The sequence below is a fragment of the Pelodiscus sinensis genome, chromosome 1 (assembly GCF_049634645.1).
Source record: "Pelodiscus sinensis isolate JC-2024 chromosome 1, ASM4963464v1, whole genome shotgun sequence".
In the NCBI taxonomy this organism is placed as follows: Eukaryota; Metazoa; Chordata; order Testudines; family Trionychidae; genus Pelodiscus; species Pelodiscus sinensis.
The window spans coordinates 162775519-162798490 of record NC_134711.1 but is presented as its reverse complement, the minus strand read 5'-3'; the positions used below and the strand labels follow the sequence as shown (position 1 = coordinate 162798490).

General features: G+C 46.6%; 1 protein-coding gene across 5 annotated transcripts in view; it reads right to left on the bottom strand.

The window, feature by feature from the left end:
- Positions 1-22972, bottom strand: part of IGSF3 (immunoglobulin superfamily member 3) — a 152699-nt gene that overhangs the window by 44647 nt on the left and 85080 nt on the right. For 4 of the 5 annotated variants that reach the window (XM_075909263.1, XM_075909248.1, XM_075909271.1 and 1 more), the window contains 3 exons: positions 6204-6614; positions 3624-4013; positions 1241-1642 (listed from right to left, as the gene is read on the bottom strand). In XM_075909263.1, coding sequence (XP_075765378.1) covers positions 1241-1642; positions 3624-4013; positions 6204-6614 — 1203 coding nt within the window. The remainder of the gene's footprint in view (positions 1-1240; positions 1643-3623; positions 4014-6203; positions 6615-22972) is intronic. The other variant, XM_075909275.1, reaches the window with a different exon arrangement.

Genomic DNA, 22972 nt, shown 5'->3' with positions numbered 1-22972 from the left:
TGGAACTACTGGGAAGTTTTACGCAGCCGACTTTCAATAAGTAGAATGAATTAATGAACATGACACTCACAGTTTAGAATCAGATCACCCCAATTACCAGCTTGCTTGCTTTCCCTTCCACGCCCCTACCCCTACTTTTCAATTCTGGCATGCAATGTAGCTACCAGCTTCACCAGACTACACCAAGTACAAATTAACATCTTCAGTTGCTCCTCAGGGATGCCGATTGACACCAGGCTGAGAAACTGGCCTTAATTCTTTATAACCCAGGATTCTTGCCAGCGTGAAATCATTCCAAAGCAATGATTTCTAGCTCTAGAAAGAATAATTCTTAAGAAGGGGAGGAGGGAAAAACAAGATGTTAATCAGAATGTGATATGATTTCAAAGGTTTTGCATAGCACAGGAAAGCTGTGAATCCACCCAACTTTCCAATCACAACATACAGCAATTGTTTGTAGCCCTGGCATTTTCCAAGTTATCAGACTTTCAAGAACAACCAGTAGTTCTTCAGACCCGTAGGGTATTTTTGGCACTGGTCCAACTCTTAAAAAATAGCAAGATCTAGACCAGATGAGTGAGAGTCTAAATCCATACAGTTCCCCAAATGCTCTCCTTTAAACCATGTGGTTTTCCTGTATTCAGCACTCAGAGGGATTAGCTGTAAGAACAGGGCACCAGCAATCAGGACTGGTGAGTTCTAATCCCGCTTGACCAATGGGCTCACTGTATGGCTTCGGGCCAGTCGCGGAGGGCCTGATTTTCAGATGTGCAGAGGGCAGCTCCTGCCAACATCTGATGGAGTTGCAGCTGCTCAGAATTTCAGAGTCAGGCTCACAGTCCCTCTGAGCTTCACCTTCCTCACCTGGAGATTGGAGATTTATATTTACCCAGTTCACAGAGAAGCTGCAAGGAGTAACTTTCACGGGATTGCCACAGAGGTGTCAAATGCCATCCACCTTCCCTCTCTGCCTTTCTAATGCCCCATGCCAGTGTTCCCCAGTAAGGTGACATGCTGCTCTCCTCCGCCAAGGATACCTACAGCCACACTGACTCCCACTCTGACAAGTTCCTGGCACCAGAAGCAGCCCCCCTCTCTCTCCCCTCCTCCCGCCCAATGCTTAGCTCCACAGCCACACAGAGCAAGCCAGTAATGTCTGCGGCAGCCTCCTAATCAAAACCCTATGAGGGTGAAGTGCTGGAAAGCATTGCACAGACTCCACAGTGCCTCTGGTACTCACCCAGAGCAGTGATGGACACGGGTGTGCTAGCGTGACGCTCCCCAATCATCTGCCACTCCCCATCTTGCGTCCGTGTCCATTCAGTCACACGGCACTCATAGTGACCCTCATCTGCCTTGACACTGTTGAAGATCTCCAGGGTGAAGGAGCCAGGCCGCACCTGCTCCATCTGGATGCCCCCATAGCTGCTACGTTCTGAGTAGGAGGGACCCGGCTGCAGCGTGCCATCCCGATCCAGCCGCACAACATCACTGCGCCTGTTCTGCTTGTCCACAAGTTGCCAGTTGACGGAGAGATGGCTTCGGGGCCCAAATCCCGAGCGCACACTGCAGCCAAAGCGCAGGCTCTCCCCCTCTAGGATATTGCTGGCATTGTTAGTCATCTCCACCGAGATGCTGGTCTCTAAAGAGACAGAAGAGAAATGTGAGCACAGGGAGGAGATGATCCAGAATGCAAGGAAGGTAGAGTCTTTGGGAAGCTCTCCTTTCAAACTCAGGTGCATGAAACTGCACACACATTGGATCTGTGCAGGCTAACTTGAGTGTGCAAATATCCAAAGTATGCACAGGGCCAGTGACTTGCTACTGGGGTACTTGTGAGCCTAAGCTAGATGACTGCCAAACTCTGATAATCTGTCCTATGACTGCCTGCGAAGAGTTAAAATGTTTTCTGATTACAGGTCTAGGAGACGAGCTTAGAAAATGAATATACTGAAAGCATGAATTTTACGACAGGTACTGTAAGTCTTGGCTCTCCCAAAAGCCTTACCATCACAGAATTCTGATTACCATCTTGCCATTTCCAATTCCTACCCAGTTTTAGCAGCCATTCTCTCACAGACTACCAGAGCTAGCTATTAATATTTTAGGCCACCAGAAAAGTGGGATCCTTAAGTTTCCAGAGATATAAAGACTTATGGCCTGATTTTCAGAGGTGCTGAAAGCTGGTAACTCCCACTGCTTTTCGGGGGGGAGTTATAGATGCTTCGCACCTTTCGGGGGAAAAAATTGAGTTGTGTTAGTTTGTTTCCAGAACTGGTGGTTATGCTATCTCACATGAAATCTGTGATATTTCTAGTCTAGAAGTGTTACTTTTTAGGCATCAGTCCAATCCAGGACTTCTGGCTAGTGCAATTTTCAATCCTAAACAAATAAATTAGTCCATGCTAAGAGAGTAAAGGACTATAACTGTCCCTTATTTCAGGACAAGTAGCTTCAGAACAAGCTGTAGCTCACTATAAGGTTAATAAATGAAAGGTAACAATTACACAAAATCCTCTCTCAGCCACTCCTTTGTTTGATCAATAACTGTTGTTGGAGTAGTTCTGATAACTCTTATGTAGCTGGTCACATCAAAGTTAACTGAATTTGAGAGAAAGAGCAAGACAAAGAGAATGAATGAATCTAAAGGCTGGATCTTCTTGCCCTGTCTTTTCTGTGTCGTCGTCCCCCTGACACACAAAAGGCATTCAGACAGGGTCAGACCGGAATATTTACACTAGGCTGGCTGCGTCAGGCATCCCATGACAGGGTTGGATCTTTGTGCTGAAAAGTGAATGCGGGCTTGGGAAAGATGCAATTGTTTTTGCCTCTGGGCCCAGGGCACATCTGAGGAGCCGACGGGATCTCTTGCAAGATCACCAAAGCAGGGACATGTGGGCAGCAGGTACTGAAATGTTTCCAGTAGGGATGTTAACCAGTGAGCACACAGCAAGCATGAGGCTTACCTGTAAGCTTACTGATTAACTGTTCCTTCACAGCTAACTCTGGCAGTGGTCAGCTGCACCAGGCTGGAGCAGACCCAGCTGTGGTGAGGCTGGTGGACTAGCCAGCAGAACCTGGAATATGGATGGATCCGTATGTTGGGTGGCAGGACCTAGGTTAAAACTGTTAACTGGTTATGGTTTTAATATCCCTAATTTCCAGTGGCTGGGCTTCCAGGATGAACTGGGAGCTGGTTTAGGACCAGCAGCGCTCCCAATTCAGCCTTTTTAAGATGGATTAACACCTTTAAGTGCTACGGTTCCTGCTAGGAGGTGGGGAAAGGAGGGAGAATGAAGACAGGAATCCCATTCCCTGTTCTAGCAAAGATCTAAAACTTCTCTGCTGTCAAGGAACAAACTACAACCTGGGATAACCACACCAAGGGCAAGGGCCAATTTTCCAGCCTAAGAACCTGGGTAGTGGATACCTTCCCTCCCTCCCCATTTCAATATCTTTCTGGCTGGGTTTTGAAGCCTCACCAGACAAATGTTCATTGTGCACTTCTCCGGTTTTTCCCTCCGCCCTGGGTGAACACAGCTAAGCTTCTCAGGTATCCCGATTTGCACTGGAGGGCGCACACATACCCAGCACCATGCAGGAGCATGCCAATCTCTACTTACTGAGGGGCAAGACCGTGATGGGTATGTTCTTCGGCCGCTTGCTCTCCTTGTCAATGAAGTCCCCCGTCACTGTTTTCTCCCGCTCAGTCACCCGGCAGTTGTATTTGCCACTGTCCTCCAGACGGAGGCGGTAGATCTTTAGAACAAAGACACTGTCGCTTTCCTTGGCCACCTTAAGCTGCCCCAGGGCCTCGCGCTGGGCGAAGTCACTATTGAGGACGGGCACAGCGTTGGGCCCCAGGCTGGCGATCAGGGAGCTGTTGAAGGCCCACGAGATAGAGAAGTAGCGTTCTGGGACGTTCTGCGCCTCCAAGATACACCTGAACTCCACCGGCTCACCCACCGTGTATGTTCGCTTCTCTGTCTCCAACCGCACACTGAACTCCTTATCTGAAGGGAGACAGACCAACACACAGCAGTGTCACTGCAGCACTACACACGTGGCGGGACTTCACCCAAGAGCCAGACCAGGTACAGGACACTTCCATGCTTCATTTTAAATCACTTCTCATTCACACACCCCATATTCATGCTCCTGCATCCCTCCGAGTTACCTCTGTCATTAACATACAGTCATCACAGTACTTAAGTAGAGGTGCATGTAATTGCTGCCTGGGAGAACAGAGTTCATCTCACGCGCAGGAGGAGCAGCAGCCAACTGCTAGGTATGCAAAAGCTGCAATCACAGTCAAATCAGGAAAAGAAATAGCTCATTTCTTCCTAGCCTTTTTTTATCCACAGAGCTAGAGAAGAATGATTCCAATGGGGATGCTAGATACTGTGTATTTTAGTAATAGTGTAGCTGCAACAATTTTTAGTGGTTACATGGTTACTAAAATACTGGCCAGCAGCCAGTACATCCTGGGCCCCACTCCCGGGGAGCCCCCTTCCTCCCCACACTGCTGTTTCTGGTATCAGAGGTAGCAGCACAGGGTGGCAGGTGGAGCTGGTCTGCGAGGAGGGGCAGTTTAAAAATCAGCTCCCCTGACCTATCGGCTGCCTGTTGCCCCGCACTGCTGCTTCTGATACAGAGGTTGTGGGGCAGCAGCAGCCCCTGTCTGCGGGGGCCCGAGCTCCCCGCAGACAGAAGCTGCACTGGCATCCTGCCACGTTTCATCCCCTAAGCAATGCTGCCTCTTTATTCTTGCCCAGAGGATAGATTTGTGCACTGGATTCATCTATTAATCAACGAGCCCCTCATCACTTAGCTCACGGTCAGACTGCTTCGTTATCTAGTCATTTTTTATCGGAGGACCAGAAGTGTCATGAAATAGCAAGTTGGAGTCTATTCTGCCTCAAGCTTCATTAACCACCGTGGCAGTTAAGTTCCAGCTGCAGGATCTCTATTACTGGTGTTGATAGCAAAGAGGTAGAACAAGCCCAGCTGGGTTTTCAAATCATAACCAGAGCCTGTGGTGCTAGCAGAGAGAGAAATTTTTGACATGCAAATGGGTCAAATGCAATATAAAAATCGCTGTTGAATTCTGTAGTTTTATTTTCTCTGATTTGGAATCGCTGTTCTTTCTTCAGCTACAACCAACAGGTGTAAGTCCTGGGGACAGCAGTTCAAGATAAACATTAAATCTCAGGCTCAGTCAGATGATAATCAGCCATTTTAGGGGCAGGGGAAGAGCAGTTACTCACCTATAATTCTCCAGAGCTAAGAATTCCCTCTGGTGACTATTGTTACTTTTCAGGGCCTGTACTGTACTCATGGAAACCTCTACACTACTACTTCCCTACCCTAGTCCATGCCAATAGCCTCTTCCGGGATGCACACTTTGGTTCTAAAGCTAGTACATGCAGACTGGGCATTGTGCAGCTACACATGTTTTAGAGGACCACGTGGATACTATGTAGTGGAAGGTACAAATGTCCAGTCTCCATGGCTTGGCACATACATATTAGGTATCCCCAAATAGGATGTTGCACAGCTGGAGTCTAAAGCAGCTGCTCTACAGTTGAGAAATCCTGCAGAAGGAAATACCAGTGCAGATCCCAAGCCTCATTAGAGAGAGGAATGCATTCCAGGGAAGGAAGAGGTCTAGGGACTCCAAGGACACAGGTCAAAGATTAGGCATGTGCAATAGGAAACGTATAGTACTATAAGATGCCTTCTATCACATCTAGTGATGTCTGACCCTCCCACCAGCAACAAAGCTATTCTGGCAACCCTTGAAAGTGTCCCGCCACTCATTCCATCCAAGAAACTGTTAACCGGATCACCTATGTGGATCATAAACAAAGCAACAAAGCACAGGGAGAGAGCTGGATTCTGAGGTAGCCAAGGCCCATAACATTCATGGCTTTCTCCTATCTAGAGCTAAGAATGATCTGGTAAGAGGGCTTTCATGACTTTCCTATGGCAACTATTCTTCAGCCAAACCCAACTTGCCTGATGCCAGTGCACACACACGCAGTGAGGCTGGGCAGTCACTAAGCTAGTCATTGGCCTGCTCAATACTGAGAAATCTCTTGGAACTGCAGCTCTCACACTTCCCCCACTCTCTCCTTTATTGCAGCACCCACTGCTTCTCCTGCCACCTGTCCATGGAGAAAGAAAATCCTGTAGATACTGACCAGTGGCTTGGATGCTGATGATGGTGCCCTCGGAGCGCTTGCGGGTCATGGCATACCAGGACTTGTCCGGGTCCTGGATCCACTCCGCTGCCTCGCAGTAGAACTCGCCCTGGTCAGATGGCTGGAGGTTGTAGATGGTGAGTTTGGAGGTGGTCTCTCCCACCTTGTCTAGACGAACATCACCAGTAGCCTGCCTCTGCGCATAGGTGTTGCCCGCTCGCAGGACAAAGTCACGGCTGAGGGAGATGATCTCCACGGGAGGCTCGCCTGCTTTCTGGCGGTACCAGGAGATGGAGAGGTGACTGTGCTGGGCTGTACTCTTAGAAACCTCACATTTCAACTCCAGAGAGTCACGCTCCACTTTGTTTAGGGTCTGTGGGACGGAGGCCACGCGCAAGGAGTCTGGAATGACTGCAATAAAAGAAAAGAGGGCAGGGAGATCAGAAAACAAATCTTTAATGTTAATGGAATTAAGAAGTCTTTGAGTCAAGGCAGCAACTAAAGGCTGGATTCTTTAAAGGAGCACTGGGACAAAGGTTTCTATTTACAATTCCAGTAACTCATAGGCATTAGAGATGGAAGGACCTATTAGGTCATATCTAGTCCTCCCCAAAGCCTTGGGCCCATGCAGATAGTTACCTGCAGCATATTTTCTGGTGCTCTGTTTAGTCTTCCGCTAAATGCCCCAAGCTACCATACAGGACTATCACTTTGCTTGTGTTTACTATTGCATAACTTAATAGATCCTGCTTACTGATCATTGGCAGCCTATGTTGTCCTCTTAATTCCATGTCTTCACTCCTTATCATACACCCTCCCAGCATTCCCATCCTTCAAAATACTTTACTTCATTGCTAGGGCCTTTCCTCCTATAAGTCACTGTTTGGCCAAGTAGACATGTTTAAGATATTTTAATTTTCCCTCTTTAAAAAACAGGAGGTAATTCTTCTCTCCCTGGTTTATGTCTGTCCACATTTTAACTACCTCAGCAAAAGGAATAGTGATAGAGATGTCTGCATTTTTTTAGAAGAAGCTGGCTCTTCTGAGGGCAGCACAGCAGCCACACAATGGCTAAATGCCTCTGTCCTCCTTGGACAGACAGACATCAGGGAACTGGCAATAAAATTATTATACACATCAAGCTGATTTAGTAAATTGAGAGGAAATAAATGTCACGTATCACATTAAGACACAGGAGTCATTTGTCCACTGTCTATTTCTACCACAAAGATTAGCCATGAAAGGGAAACTTCCTCTTCCTGGATTATTGTGTAAGATAATTAACAAAACAGGCACAGAGTATTCTGAGAGAAACATTTGTTTGCACAGAATCCATATCTTCTGGTTACTTAACAAGAGAATATCTCCTACACCTCCCTAACCCTTCTTTCCCTTTATGCCAAAAGAATGGGTTGGAGGGGATATGGGGGAAGAACACTGGAGTTGAAGGGGGATCGAAAGCACAAAACCATGTAGGGCAATGCAGGGTTACCATACCACTACTTACATCTACTTCTGCATTATTGTTTTAGAAACAGCCTATTTCAGGCTGACATGATCCTGTTTTAAAAAGGGAGAGGTTTCTAGACTGTCTGCAAAAGCCAAGTACCAAAAATGAACAAAAGGTAGCATGTCACAGAGTTAGCTTCTGCAGTCCACAGATCGGCAGCACCAGGAACTCTGCTGCTGCTCAGACCTTTGGTAAGTACCACCAGCGAGCAATAAACAGGACTCTTGACCAGATCCACAGCAGATACGGCAATGAGTCAGACAGTGGAGTCATTCATGGGAGAGGAGTCAAATCATGAGAAGGGGTAGGAGGGATGAGCAACAAGGTGGAGGATGTGAGGAACAGAGAACTTCTCCTGTCCAACAAGGAGAGGAACGGTGCTTCTACAGTCACGAGCTATTTACTAGCCAGAGACTATTATGAAAATGGAGTCCTCACAAGCAGGTACTACCATGACAGAAACTCCTTTCCTACTGGGTCACTTCCCCAGGATATCAGCAGCAATGCTGCCCCTCTTCCCCCCACTCTCCAATTGTTTCCTCAAACATTGCCCATTAGGTAGTAGGTGTCTGACAGAGCTTTCAAGTCCTGTCCTAACCAGGTATTTGAGAGTGAACTAGCTGGTTTCCCCTTGCTGGGAGGCTCAGCAATGATCATGACAGGCAGCAACTAATTTATTCACGATGCCTGATGAGATTTAAATGTATTATTTAAAACTATCTGAATAAATCTCTAGAGCAGCTCAGTTCATCCTCACCACCCTGCAGACCTGGGGCTCTCTTGTAGCTGTTTTATACTATTAAATAAATGAAACCTGATTGTCATCTTGCTCAAGTCTTTTCCTGCTGTGCTGCCTCAGAAGAGGATCTCTTTGCTACATTGGCCTCTGTGGGATACAGATAAAGGAGTGGAAATGGTTTGGAGCAAAAAGTACAAGAGACTTCTCCACCAACAGTGATTACCGCAGTACCTGGTGTTATTGCTTTCCTCAGTCCATCCGTTACTTATGTATCCCGATATGTAGAACACATCCCCCACTGCTGAACTTACAGAGCTCTGCGTACCCCTCATTACTACATTCCTCAGTCCCCACAGAGCTTTGCCAATGCACCTCAATCCAGACCAGCTTAACACACTGCTATTCCAGTCCCTGCCTATGACAACTTGTGTATACATACAATGCAGCTACTATGCAAAGACGTTACGTATGCTGATCCGTATAACTGTGCTGCTCACGAGGGGGGAATTTTGCCCATTCCTTAGTGATGCAGTTATACGGACATAAGTTTTTAGTGTAGACCGTCACTCAGTGAAATCCAGTGCAAGTCCAAAGAAAGGTGTCACTCATTTAATGAAGTGGGCCAGATTATACAGGCAGTCCCCGACTTATGTTGGATCCGCAGGTACGAACGGGGCTTTTCTCGCCCTAGAGGACGCAGGCGGTGGGACCGCTCAGACGCGCCGCGGTCCCGCCGCCCGCGTCCTCTGGGGCGAGAAAAGCTGATCCGCGTCTCCCTGGTCTGCTGGGGGATGGTCCCCCCAGCAGACCAGGGAGACGCGGAGCAAAGCCTTGGAGGACGCGGTCAGCAGGACAGCCCAGACGTGCCACGGTCCCGCTGCCCGCGTCCTCCGCGTCTTTGCTCCTCGGCGCTACTGGACCAACCCAGCAGCACCCCAGCTGCTCTGCCCCAGGCATCCCCAAGTCAGCCGCTGATCAGTTTCAGCAGCAGCTGACTTGGGGACACCTGGGGTAGAGCTGCTGGGGTGCTGCCGGGTTGGTCCCCACAGCGCTGAGGTGCGGCGCTGCAGGGACCTACCCGGCAGCGCCCCAGCTGCTCTGTCCCAGGCGTCCAGATTCAGCCGCTGTTGAAACTGATCAGCAGCTGATTCCAGGAAGCCCAGGGCAGAGCAACTCTGCCTTGGGCTTCCTGTAGTCAGCCGCTGGTCAGTTTCAGCAGCGGCTGAATCTGGACGCCAGTTCTGACTTACATACAAATTCAACTTAAGAACAAACCTACAGTCCCTATCTTGTACGTAACCCGGGGACTGCCTGTACTTAATTAGGGCGCCTGGACTAGGTGGGTAAAGTTTGGGTCATGCTGTTCGCATCAACAACAACAGATCTCCCACTGAAAAAGTAGGAGGTGTGTAAAAAAAGATGGATGCTAAACTATAACTTTTATATTAGCGAAGCTACTGTTGCCGCTTAGTGGGAAAAGGACACTGTATGGCACTTCTAGGACCAGGTGTTTTCTTTTGTTTATTAAGTCACTATTGCATGCAGTTACAGATTTTGCACACTCAGTGTGCCAATTACATTCACAACTGCACATGTCATACAATTAAGTTTGTCACCATCCTGTACAGAATTTATGCAGGCTCCTGCAGACATGGGCCTTTGAGAGAAATCAAATGCGTGGGGAAATGGGTTTTTTTTTTGGTGTTCTGAGGCGGATATAATTTTGTTTTGGTCAATTTTATTAAACAATGAGACAAACACCTGTCAGGAATGACCTAGGTATGCTTGGGTCCTGCCTCAGCATGAGGCAATAGATTTGATGACCTTCTGAGGTCCCTTCACCCTGCCTTTCTATAGTTCTATGCCAACTCTAGGGCTACATCTAGACTGCAAGCCTCTTCCAAAAGAGGCTTTTTTGAAAGATACTTTCGAAAAAGCCTCTTTCGAAAAAGAGCATTTAGACTGCAACCAATACTTTCAAAAAAGCAAAATGCTTTTTCAAAAGAGAGCACCCCAGGCAGTCTGGATGCTCTCTTTCGAAAAAGCACAGTATGCACAGCATAGCGCCTTTTTTCGAAAGAGCGCTTTCAAAAAAAGGCATTCTTCCTCGCAAAACGAGGTTTTCTGCGGTCGAAAAAGCCGCTGTGTTCTTTCAATTTACTTTAGAAAGAACTTGGCAGCAGTCTAGACGCAGGGGAAGTTTTTTTTCAAAAAAAGGCCACTTTTTTTCGAAAAAACCCAATAGTCTAGACACACCCTAGGAGAGCCACCGATGACATATAATGGATGTTATTCACTGGAATATCTGTTAGCCCTACAGAATGAGCTGGAGCTTATTTTTCCTCAGACATCATCTGGCTCCCCAGATGGCTTTGAGTTCAAAATATTCATTAAATGATGAGAGTGTACCAGGCAAAAGGTACTACCACTTAACTAATTAAAAAACAAACAAATTGGACCTGCAGGTAACAGAGAGAATAACAAATAGGGAACTCTTCTACAATGTCACTTTGGAAAGTCACTTCAAGCATGACATCATGCTCAGCGTGACAACTTTCAAAAATAAACTTATTTCAAGCCTGTTTCTGTGCCCAGCTTTGACAGGGCACACTCGATGGTAGGGATGCAAAAAATATATACAAATATTAACCATGTAACCAATACAAATTCTGTTGAATGCACGGTTCTGTGTGTTACCTAGGGATGTAGGAGTAGAGAAGGAAAGGTGCTAAAGGGCTCCCCAGACTCATGGGCATGCTCCCAGCTGCCAGCTCTGCGCTCCCTAGCAGAGTTGCAGGGTTTAACCATTAACAGCTTATTGGTTAAACTCGTCCATCCCTACGAAGGTGGCTGGACAGGAGGGATGTTAAAAAACAGTTAATTAGGTAACCATGTAACCACTGAAAATCTTAGTGGTTGCGTGCTACAGGCTCTGCAGTATATGTTTTACAGTGCGTACTGGCTCCCACCTGCTGACTCTGCGCCTGGGGAGCTGGCTGATGACTTCTGACCCTGCTCCCGATCCTGCCTCATGCTGTGAGCTCTGATAGAGCCAGCAGCGCCGGTTGGCAGCCAGTTGCCCCGGAACAGGGCTGGGAGCCAATGTGTAACCATTATGGTAACTCATGTTTGTCTTCCACATTCTCCCTCAGGACTCCAGCTCATGCTTATCGGATACACATGTAAACAGTTACACTATTACAGTGGTGGCCAATCCGTTGCAGACAAAGAGCCAAAACAGTGGGGGATACAGCGCAAAGAGCCGAGGGAAAGAAGTTGAGGGGAAAAAAAAAGCGCTGCCCCCCTTTCAGAGCCACATGTGGCCCAAGCAGGCTTCTGTCGGCCACAGCGTCAGATCTCGCTACGCCAAGCGGTGCTCTGCCCAGATAAGGAAAAAACGGTCAGAGCAGGGGACCGTGAGAAGAGCGGCAGGTGCAGGAGCCACAATTTTTCCTTTGAAGAGCCGCATGTGGCTCACGAGCCGCGGGTTGGCCACCCCTGCACTATTACATCCCTCCTGGGCAGAAAGCCAGGGAGAGAAAGCTTTGGAGTCATGTGCTCAGGGAGGACAACAAAGACCAGGCAAGAGAGGAAGGAAGCCCAGGCAGCAGAGAAGCATGTACATGAGAGCAGGGACAGAGAGATTAAATCAAACTGATCAAAATCTCCTACAGCCACTCTGGAGGCTAAAGATGCTTAGAATTGCTGGAGTAGACAGTGTAAATATTTTAAGGGGAAAAAACAAGACAGCTAAAACACAGGCTCTCTAATATTGTCCAAGCCTATAGCTGACATCAGGAGGAATAAAATCATGGAATGGAGGGGAGAGGATCCTTGAGGCACTCTCATTTATACGTAAGTGTCCACATTAGTGGTTTGAGAACCCGTGTAATAATAGGATTCACCACTAGGTGGTGTCAAGATCTCTGCAAAAACTGTGTCCAGGCAAGAGATTCTGGCAAAATCCCTCTGGTCTGCTGTAAAGATGAGGAGAGCTGGTGAAAGAAATGATTTAGCTTCTCTTGCACTTGGATGAAAATACCCATCTCTTCCCAATAAATCCAGAAAACAAACCCTCCATTCAGAAAAGCTTCTAAACACTCCACAAAACTGTGTAAGCCCTCAGTGGGATAAAACATTAACCTTGTTTCACATCTGGGAAACTGAGGCACAGAGGGGTTAAATGACTAACGTAAGGTCTCATGACAAGTCAGTGGCAGAACTGGGATTACATACTGGGATTACATGGTTCCCGGCTCTCCTTCCTGTGCTTAATCACAAAACCATAGCATGCCTCTGATATTCATCTCAGCAAAATATGAGATATTCTTCCCTTCTACCAACTCCATTCGCAGCAGTGCCTCCTAGCACCAGGCTGAGGCACTGGCTTAGTATGGATGGAGGTGGCCATTCTTCCACATTTTCTCTCAGGACTCCACAAAAGATAAGTCACCTACAAAAAGATATGTGACCAAGTGTTCTGCGTATCAGAGGGAAGCTGGGAACTCACCAACATTTTGCGGATTGAGGCAAATCAATAAACCTCATCTTCTCACTTTGTGAAGTTAAGATAATGAAACTGTGGAAGCAGCGTGGTTAATGGACAAGACACGGAGCGCCACGTATCAAACCCATATTTTCGGTGGGTGCCTGTGGGCAACTCACTTCACCTCTCTGCAATGCCATTTACCCTTTCATATTGTGCCTTGATTCAAACTATAAGCTGTCTCCTTACATGTAATGCCTAACACTCTGGGCCCATGATTGTAATAGGAGCCTATGAGCGCTACTGTAACACAGTAGAGTCTCAATTATCCAACCTTCCTTTATCCAACATTCCGTGTTATCCGACCTGCCAAGGCAATTGTGCGGGTGGCGGAGCCGGCAGAGCGGAGCGCGGAAGGGAAGGTGCCGGGCAGTGCAGAGACAAAGGCGGTGAGAGAAGAGGGAGGAGGGAGCAGGGCCATGAGGCAGGATGCCAGAGCCCAGCTGCCCCCGCCCCCTGAAGGTCACAGGGCGCCCCGATCTCCCCTATCCCCTCCAGCCAGTCACACTGTCCCCCAACCTCTCCTATCTCCCCCGGCCAGTTGCGCTATCCCCGACCTCCTTAATCTCCCCCGGCCAGCCACGCTGCCCCCGACCTCCCCTCTCTCTCCCAGCCAGTCCCGCGGCTGGCCGGGGGAGAGAGGGGAGGTTGGGGGCCACGTGACTGGCCGGGGGAGAGAGGGGAGGTTGGGGGCCACGTGACTGGCCGGGGGAGAGGGGGGAGGTCGGGGGCAGCGCGGCTCTCCAAGAAGCAGCTGAGCATCTGCAGAGCGGCAGCTGATGGGGAAAATACGTTGGACCCCGCAAGGTATTTTCCGTATTATCTGACATTTCGACTATCCGACCATCCTTCGGTCCTGTTTAGGTCGGATAATCGAGACTCTACTGTACAAATAAACTAACCACCACCGCCACCACTGCTTGTCTTCTGCAACATAATAATTTAATGTTTTTACTCATCTTCAAGATCTTTTACAAACACAGCGTAAAAGTGGAATGTACTGTAGGACATTCTTCCTTGTCCATGGTTATATGTCATATGGTATGGATGGATCTGAGTTTGCCAAGACCCAAGCAATAATTATTTAGAAAAAATATAACCCTACTTCCATACTCTGAGTAAACTGCTCTCAGGGTTGTCAACCATCTAGGGTTGGCCCAGAGTCTCCCACAATCAGCATGTATCTCCCACTGAGGGGGTAAAAGCATCCCTGGACATTTTAATAGGTTATTTTAAGAAAATGACATTAGGGTTATGTACGTGTGTGGGGGGGAGAGGGGGAGGAGTCCGAAGGGAAGTCTCCAGGAATAGCTTCATAACTGTAGCCTGAAGAATATACCTCTGGATTCTAAGGAGAATTAATGTGAGTTTAGTTCCCATCTGCCCCATTACATCCTGTGGTCCCACAGCAATCCCATCACAGATTCACAGCAAGACATAACCAAGCTGTTTCAGATAAACTGTAATGCTAACACCAATGTAGAGAGCACAGACAGAGGCAGAGTCACTTTATTAACCAGTGCAATGCATCCAGCTCAAAGACGTAGCATTTAGTTCTTATTCCCTGCAAATCGCTCTCTCTTCTGTGACCACCACAGATGTCCCATAATACAATACTCTGTGATGTCACTGATAGCAGAAGAATCAGTATGAGAATAACTGCTAGGACACTAATCCTGGAGTCAGTCCGCACAGAAATCCATGCTTACCTCTGGTCTGAAGCTAACTTTACAGTTTGCCTTAGTGAACTTTATCAGCCCTCACCACTCTAAAATGAGAGGTATGAAGGATGGTGCAGCTGCCTTATGATGGCAAAGAGATTCCAAGGAGACAGGAGTCTAACATTTGAAGTACCTCAAAGTAAGCAGCAGACATCAGAAACAGTGACAGTAAGAGGGCCTGTCCGCACCTACTAGGGATGTTAAATATTGTGTAATTGAATAGCCCTGTAACCACATGAAATTTTAGCAGTTACATGATTATTCGATAGTTCCTGGGAAAGGGGCTGGCAGCCAGTGCACTCCCAAGCAGGCCCTTTCCACCCCGCACTGCTGCCTCTGTATCAGAGACAGCAGCGGGGGTGGCAGGCAGGAGCCCGTATGCTAGGGGAGCCAGTTAAAAAACCAGCTCTCTGTGCAGACTGGCTGTCTGCTGCCCTGTGATGATAGAGAGGCAGCAGCGTGGGGTGGCAGCAGCCCCTGTCTGTGGGGGTCTGAGCTCTCCACGGACCGAGGCTTGTCTACAGCAGCAGCTTCTGTTCACGGGGAGCTTGAAACCCCCATGGACAGGGGCTGCTGTTGCAGACCAGCCTCTGTCCACGGTGAGCCACAGCAGCTGCGGACAGAGGCTGCTTTGCAGCTGCCTCCCTACTCTGCTGCCTCTGGTAGAGGCAGCTGTGCAGGGGAGGGTACAAGCAGCACCATGGAGCTGGTGCTGGGGTAACCAGCTTTTAAGCTGGCTCCCACCAGCACTAGCTCCTACCTGCCCCTCCTCAGTTCCTTTTTAGGAGGCAGCGGGGTGGAGGGGCAGACGGGTCTACAGAGTTGGCACTCACAGGGAGCCTGTTTGAAAGCCAGCTTCCCACCCATATCAACTCCAGCCTGCCCCTTCACTCTCCACGCTGCTGCCTCTAATAGTATGTGGGGGGGGGGGGGGGATGGAAAGGCAGCAGATCTGGTGCTCATGAGGAGCATGCTTAAAACCAACTCGGGTTCTCATCCCTCCCCCCACTGCCTCTGATCGTGTAGTCGACCACACATTGACATCCCTAGCAGCTACTTCTCTGATGCACAAATACCTGTATACATGGTGGAGGGATGGTGAAGAAGGAGAGATCCCTCAATTTGTATTGTAATCCTCTCAGCCCTTGTTTCTTGCAATTAGTAGTTTGTGTCAACCTATACCAGCTACAGCACAGCAGACAAAACTACAGTTCTCCCCCCCTAATCAATCAAGACATGGGCAATGCCTGCAACAACAGGGAAACACAGCTGATTACACTGAGAACTCTTGAAAGGTCAGATTGAGCAGAACATTCCATAGGGACATGCACCTGGATTGATTTGTTTTGGTTTGAAAGTACAGCCCAACTGAAAAAGATGAAACAAGAAAGCTGGGCAGTTAAAGAAACTTTGTTCCTATTTCTGTAGCACTAAAGTAAAAACGGTCTTCACGTGCCACATGAGGTCCCAATTATGCTCACACTTTGAAATTGGGAAATATCAAATAAACCCTCAGGGTATATCTACACTGCCACCCTAGTTTGAACTAGGATGGCTAATGTAGTCATTCGAAGTTGAAAATGAAGCCCGGGATTTAAATATCCCGGGCTTCATTTGCATCTTGCTGGGCGCCGCCATTTTTAAATCCCCGTTAGTGCGGACTCCGTGCCCGCGGCTACATGTGGCATGGAGTAGGTAGTTCGAATTAGGCTCTCTAATTCGAACTACCGTTACTCCTCGGGGATTTAAAAATGGTGGCGCCCTGCAAGATGCAAATGAAGCCCGGGATATTTAAATCTCGGGCTTCATTTGCAACTTCGAATGCCTACATTAGCCAACCTAGTTCGAACTAGGGTGGCAGTGTAGACATACCCTAACATAGCAGAATATGGTAGGATTATATAAGGTAATAATTGTCCCAGCAAAACCAGTGATTGGGCATTGAGCAGAATACCCAACCTCCTTATTGTACCAGAGTAGAACAACAAACTTAGTATTTTCCAAAAAATAATGGGGAGTCCTGTGGCACCTTAGGGTATGTCTACTCTTCATTCCTCTTTTGAGAGAGGAATGCAAATGGAGAGGAACAAAATAGCAAATGAAGCACGGATTTGAATTTCCCGTGCTTCATTTGCATAATCGCGTCCGGGCGCTATTTCAAAATACCCTATTTCGAAAAAAGAAATGCTGTGTAGACACGTTTAATTCGAAAGAAAACCCTTCTTTCAAAATTACCTTTAAAACTCATTTTATAAGGAGTGGCGATGAAGTGGGTTTTACCCACAAAAGCTCACGATTCTATATGTTTTAGTTAAGTGCCACAGGACTCCCCATTGTTTTTAACATTACAGATTAACAGGGCTGAGATTTTCCCTCTGAGATTTCCTAGTATTCTCTGACAGCACAGACACTAGATGCTTAAAAATAAAAAGTATTAACACTTCTCTTCATTGCTATTCCATGGGATACAGAAGGGAGAATTTCTCTCTAGTCTGGTAATTAACTTAATGCCTGAATGCAGACACATGTAATTGTATTAGTTACCCACATTATATATTGTTAATATTATATGTTTCCATACACTCATGCAAACCTAACTTTAGAGTTAGGCTACTGAGGCAATTAACCCACAGGCAGATTAAATAACTACACAATTATCATAGGGAGCCCATAAGCACAAAAAACTTTTATTGATCTGTTAAGGTAATTAACAAATACTCTATTAGCCTTACATTCATGATTCAGTGAATGACAAAGACATGAAAATTCACATTACAGGTCCTAACAGCCTTAACTTTGATTAGCAAATACACTTAGGAACTCTTTCAGTACCATAAATCACTAATGTACATCTACATTGGACTATACAACATATAGTATTAATGATATAAATACAAAGACTTAAGTATATCCTTTGGGAGACTGTTAAGATTGTTAGAAGTATAAGGTGAATTATCAACTGAATGCATAAATAATGGAATATTTGTATAAATTGCCTTACTTAAGTGATCCTTTGGAGTCCTTCGTACTTAGGTTGCCAAAGAAATGAATATATCCTCAATGCATAAAGTACAGAACTATGAGTTTTAAAAAAAAACACAAATGTGTAAGTTTTCTGTCTAGGAATTTCCTTTGTCCAAGAAAGAGGGAATCCCGAAAAGTTGAAGTCTGGTAGGCACAGGGATATGTTCACGTTTGGGACACAGAGTTTTCTACAATGATCAGCTCTCCCATACTGTGCACCAGAAGCTTGCTAGATGGACTGTGGAGGCAAGCAGCAGCAAGGCTGCCTTTCTGCACGCTGGCCTCCAAAAGCTAACAGAACAGGAGCTCTGCATCTCATGTGCCTCCCAAAGGGCACAAGAGGGGAGCCCTACTGAGAAGACAGGAGCTCCCTTTCTTCACATCAAAAGGGTTCGGTGGCGCTAAGCTGTCCACTCTGTGAAGCTGTCGGACCCAGAAACTCTGCTGAACCATCACCGTCTCCTGCCAGCGCCCTTTTATCTGGCCTCAGGTCCTGTGTGTAAAATTTCACAACTGAATTTTGGTATGTGAAATTTTGTTCATCTATATGTGAAGACCAGCCAGCATTTTCTCCAGATTCTGTAACGGAGATGGAAAGATTGCAGAATAATATTAATAATGAGGAGAGTTTGGGAATATTTTGGTTGGGCTTTTATAAACAAAATATTCCAAACCCCACCCCATTGTGAATATTATTCCTGCATAGAGCTTTTCTTGGGGGGAGAAGGGAGAGTAGAGAGTAGGAACAGTTAATTTAAGTCAACTGTAAGATCTTAGAGTTTTGAATGGAAAAAAGATTCTGCTTTTAAAGCAAACAAAATCCCCTCACAAACACTCAATAGATTCACTTCAAACTCTTACAAAAAGTTCAGCTTGTTTTCCAAGAGCAAGTGGTGTAATTTGGTGATGGTCAAAAGAATTTGTTTTCATTCCTAGCAAGGAAGATTTAATCCTTGCTCTCACTGAAAGAGCTGAACAATGGAGTCACCATCAACTCCTTCATGCTAGCAAAAAAGGATGACAGTATTGGGGAACGACCATCATCATTTACAATCACTTTACTGCAGCACTGCATGGCAATAATAAAATAATGCTGCAGTTGGGTTTTTTATTTCAAGGCTAGGGCATTGCCAATTTAGTTTCTGCAAGGGGGCAACGGGGACTGAAGAGTTAAGAGAGACGGCATGGCAGTTGTTTCACAGCGGTAATGATAAATCCTGAGATTATAATAGCATCCTTGTTTGTGCATTAATGACTGTTTGGAATGTTTACCTCAATAGAAATGCATCTCTCAAAGCAATTGCATGAGTTCATATAGCCAGCAGGGAGGGAGACAGGAAAAAAGGGAGGAAAGGATAAGGCAGGGACATTTTTTTAAACAGAAAATTAGGTCAGCCTTTGACTCAAGGCCTGAACTCCTCCTCACACGATGCACAATCCCTTAGTCACACACACTACCTGATCCACATGCTTGTCAGAGACTGTTATTTACACTCGTGGGATTCAACTGGAGATGGCATTGCACAACCTGAGCCAGCTCAAGAAATCAGAAGGTTTCTGCTGAAGACGGCCCTATAAGATGTGCACTCACCTGTTTGCAGTGCAATGCTGGAACACGGCAGATGCTTGCCTGCCACCAACAGGTCAACACATTGCTATGCCCATCAGGAGCTACCTATTTAAGTTTCCACCAGATATACAATTTGCAATTGACTGCCTGCACCTGCACAACTCAGCCACACGGCAAGCTCCACTAGGAATCCCAGGGGCTATATTTGGGTCATACTCTACTTCTGCTCTGATAGGCTGTGTCTACACTGGCCCCTTCTTCGGAAGAGGCATGGTAATTACTAACTTTGGAATAGGGAAATCCGCGGGGGATTTAAATAAACATGGCCGCCGCTTTTTTTCCGGCTTGGGGAAAAGCCGGAAAAGAGCGTCCAGACTGGCGCGATCCTCCAGAATAAAGCCCTTTTCCGGAGAATCTCTTATTCCTACTTCAGGAAAAGGGCTTTATTCCGGAGGATCACGCCAGTCTGGACGCTCTTTTCCGGCTTTTCCACAAGCCGGAAAAAAAGCGGCGGCCATGTTTATTTAAATCCCGCAGGGGATATTTAAATCCCCCGCAGATTTCCCTATTCCAAAGTTAGAAATTAGCATGCCTCTTCTGAAGAAGGGGCCAGTGTAGACGTAGCCTTAGTGTGACCACACAGCGCCCTAATGCCCTGACAACACAGAGCCACGTGCCCTCCTGGGAGGTTTCTCCCACTGATGAGTGATGGTGCCATTCAAAGCTTTGCCCTATTTCTTTTGACGGCTTCTGACATGCAGTGCAGCAGGTGCTGGGAGGCAGGGTGTCAAAGGCAACGTTTATGCTCGACAGCAGCCAGAGCTTTTCCAGTTCACTTAACGCAGCAGCATCTCACTCTTCTCGTCCCAGCTTAGGAGGCTATTATTCCACACAGACTCTCTTAGAGGGGGAAAAACAAAACAACACCCTGTTCCCAGCTTCCTCGACCATGCCAAAGGCACACAAAGAGCGTGTCTGCTTATTAAGGCTGATTATTTGGGTACAGTAGTTCAAGTGACCCAATAAAGAAATCTGGGGAAGGGGCTGGGGTGAAGGGAGAACAGAGATCAGCAGAAGAATCTCTGGATCTTTTCTTGCTTGCCAAGCTAAAATAAACTGAAACATGAGACAAATTAACCCTGAGGCAGCAGCATCAAGTAAGAAATGCAGGGCAAGCAGAGATGGTCAAAGGGCAGGTATGTCACCATGCATAGGAACGCAAGCCTATGGAAGGTGCAAAAGAGAGAGAGTGTGAGTGCATGCATAACTCCCCCCCCCCCAGCTGCACTGAATTGTGAACTTGATCCCTCTGCAGCAGGGACAGACTACAAGGGAGTGGGGAACCTCAGGCCCCCAGCTTGGCTAGATCTGGCCCCCAAGGCTCAGCACTCCCCCCCTCCCCCCCCCCCCCCCGCATTGGGGGACCCACACTGGCACTCCAGCTCCACCACTGCTGGGCTAGAACACAAAATCTACTAGGCTGGGCCCCCTAGGCTCTGATGTGCGAGGGGAATGTGAAGGTCTTTCTTCTTCCAAGTCAGGAACCACGTCAATGAGGTGTTTTATGGGTTCTTTTTTCCTTTTTTTTGTTTCTCACTTGTGTGCAGCCCCCAATGCAAAAAAGGTTCCTCACCCCTGGCCTAGAAGCCAGCCCATGGCCAGGATGGATAGTTCCTCAGAAGTGAAAGATGCCTGACAATGGCATATGCAGCATCAAGAACAAATCCTAAAAGGGGTACGATAGTATTAAATTAGCAAAGCAAAACAGTCAGCTGAATGTCAAGGGAAGGGTTTGCTACCAGAAGAGTAATAATGATCTCTCATGCTGACTGCATTATGGAAATATGGTTTCTTCTCCAGAATAAAGGAAGAGACCTACTTTTCATCTAGCCCTTTTCCCAAAACTCCTTAAAAGGAGTTCTTCGTGCTTCACGTTTTGCATTTGTGCTCTGCCAAAATAATTAATAATATACAGCTCTTAAACAGGTGTGCCCTTAATACAGGAATAAATGGATGAGGTTCTACGTCTCATGTTATACATAAGGTTAGCCTAGATCAGCGTTTCTGAAGCTTTTCTGGCTGATAATACTTTATTTGAAGTAAATATTTTTGCAACACACTTACATTTGCTATGAAAGCCAAAGTAAAAACTATGGCAGCAATAACAACACTAAGTCTATATAATTTGTGTGCACATTTCAAGGAGGTTGCAAGAATATTTGACCTTGAAGGATAAGGGCATGAAAGGAATAAAGGACAAGATTCTTGTGTTTTAGACAAAAAAATTGTGTGGTCTCAAAACCTCCCACCCCTTATTGCCTTATGGGAGCCTCTGTGGTAGGAGGGTGTTATAACCCGCTATATGAGAAACACTAGCAACTTATATGGCCAGTAGCAATTTTGCCTCAAAAACATAAAGGCAAGCCAGGCTTGTGATACAAATTTTGTGAGCACTATTATTAATGTTGTTTATTTGTATTACTGTAACATCTTAAGATGCCAGCTAAAAACAGGGACCAACCAGGCAAAGTGCTGAATGGATACAGAGCCTGCACTTAAGTGCTTACACAGTAATTTGAAGAGGGACCAAAAAGAGATGAGAGGGAAACAGACACAAAAAAGGGGAAGTAGCTCGCACCATGTCAGTACACAGATGAGTGGCAGAATTGGGAACTGAACCCACATCTCCAGGTTCAAAATGCAAGGCCCTACTCTCTGGCCTCTACTACTGCCACAAGCAGGATCACAAACTACCTTCCATTGTTCACTCAAGACTAGAGTGCTCTGGAATTGTATTAGGTGCTGCCATGGGTTTGGCAAAGACTGGGGAAGGAGCATCAACAGAGCTCAACCCAGACAGCTGGACACCAACTTCCCCTGGACCCAGGCAGTCAGTAGATATGCACAGATCTTAAGCGCCCTAAGGTGGCAGAGCTAAAATGCTGGAATTCTGCAAAACAGGCAGCTTGGGAAGGGAAGAGAACACAGTTGAATCTGGATTTGCTTGTCTTTCAGATGGCAGATGAAGCTGGGTCAGGTGATAGAGAAAAATCCTTAAAACTGAAACACACACATGTACTGGAATTTAAGAAAATATTTTACTTCTGAATAGTTTTGTTTAAACCATAAGAACTGTTCATCACATATGATTCTATGAACATACGTCTTCACATATGTACCATTTTCTGAATGGCAAGACCATTCCTTGTTGGTTTTTTGTTCTATCAATTCAGTGCTGATTTTGGCAACTCAAAATTGTTGCTTTGAGCAAATTTCACTTCAGTGATCAAAAGGGAAAAGTCAGAGAGGACTCCCTGGTGCTCTCAGAATGGCATTTTGGCTTTCTTGATTGTACTGATCACATGTTGCTCTACTTACTACATTAAAGAATTATGATTAGCATGACAATCTGACACAGATTCTCGAATGATTTTGCACCAGAACAAGCTAGTGTCAGCAGATATAACTAACTGATATTAATTTTGACAAATTCATTTTCAGAAGGAACTTTTATCTGTTGTCCTTCCAGGATTTAGCTGGGGTTGGTTCTGCTTTTAGTAGGAGAGTTGGACTGAATGACCTCCTGAGGTCTCTTCCAACCTTATGATTCTATAATTTCACCTTCCCCAAGCAACTAGTGAAGTTCTTCACACTCAAAT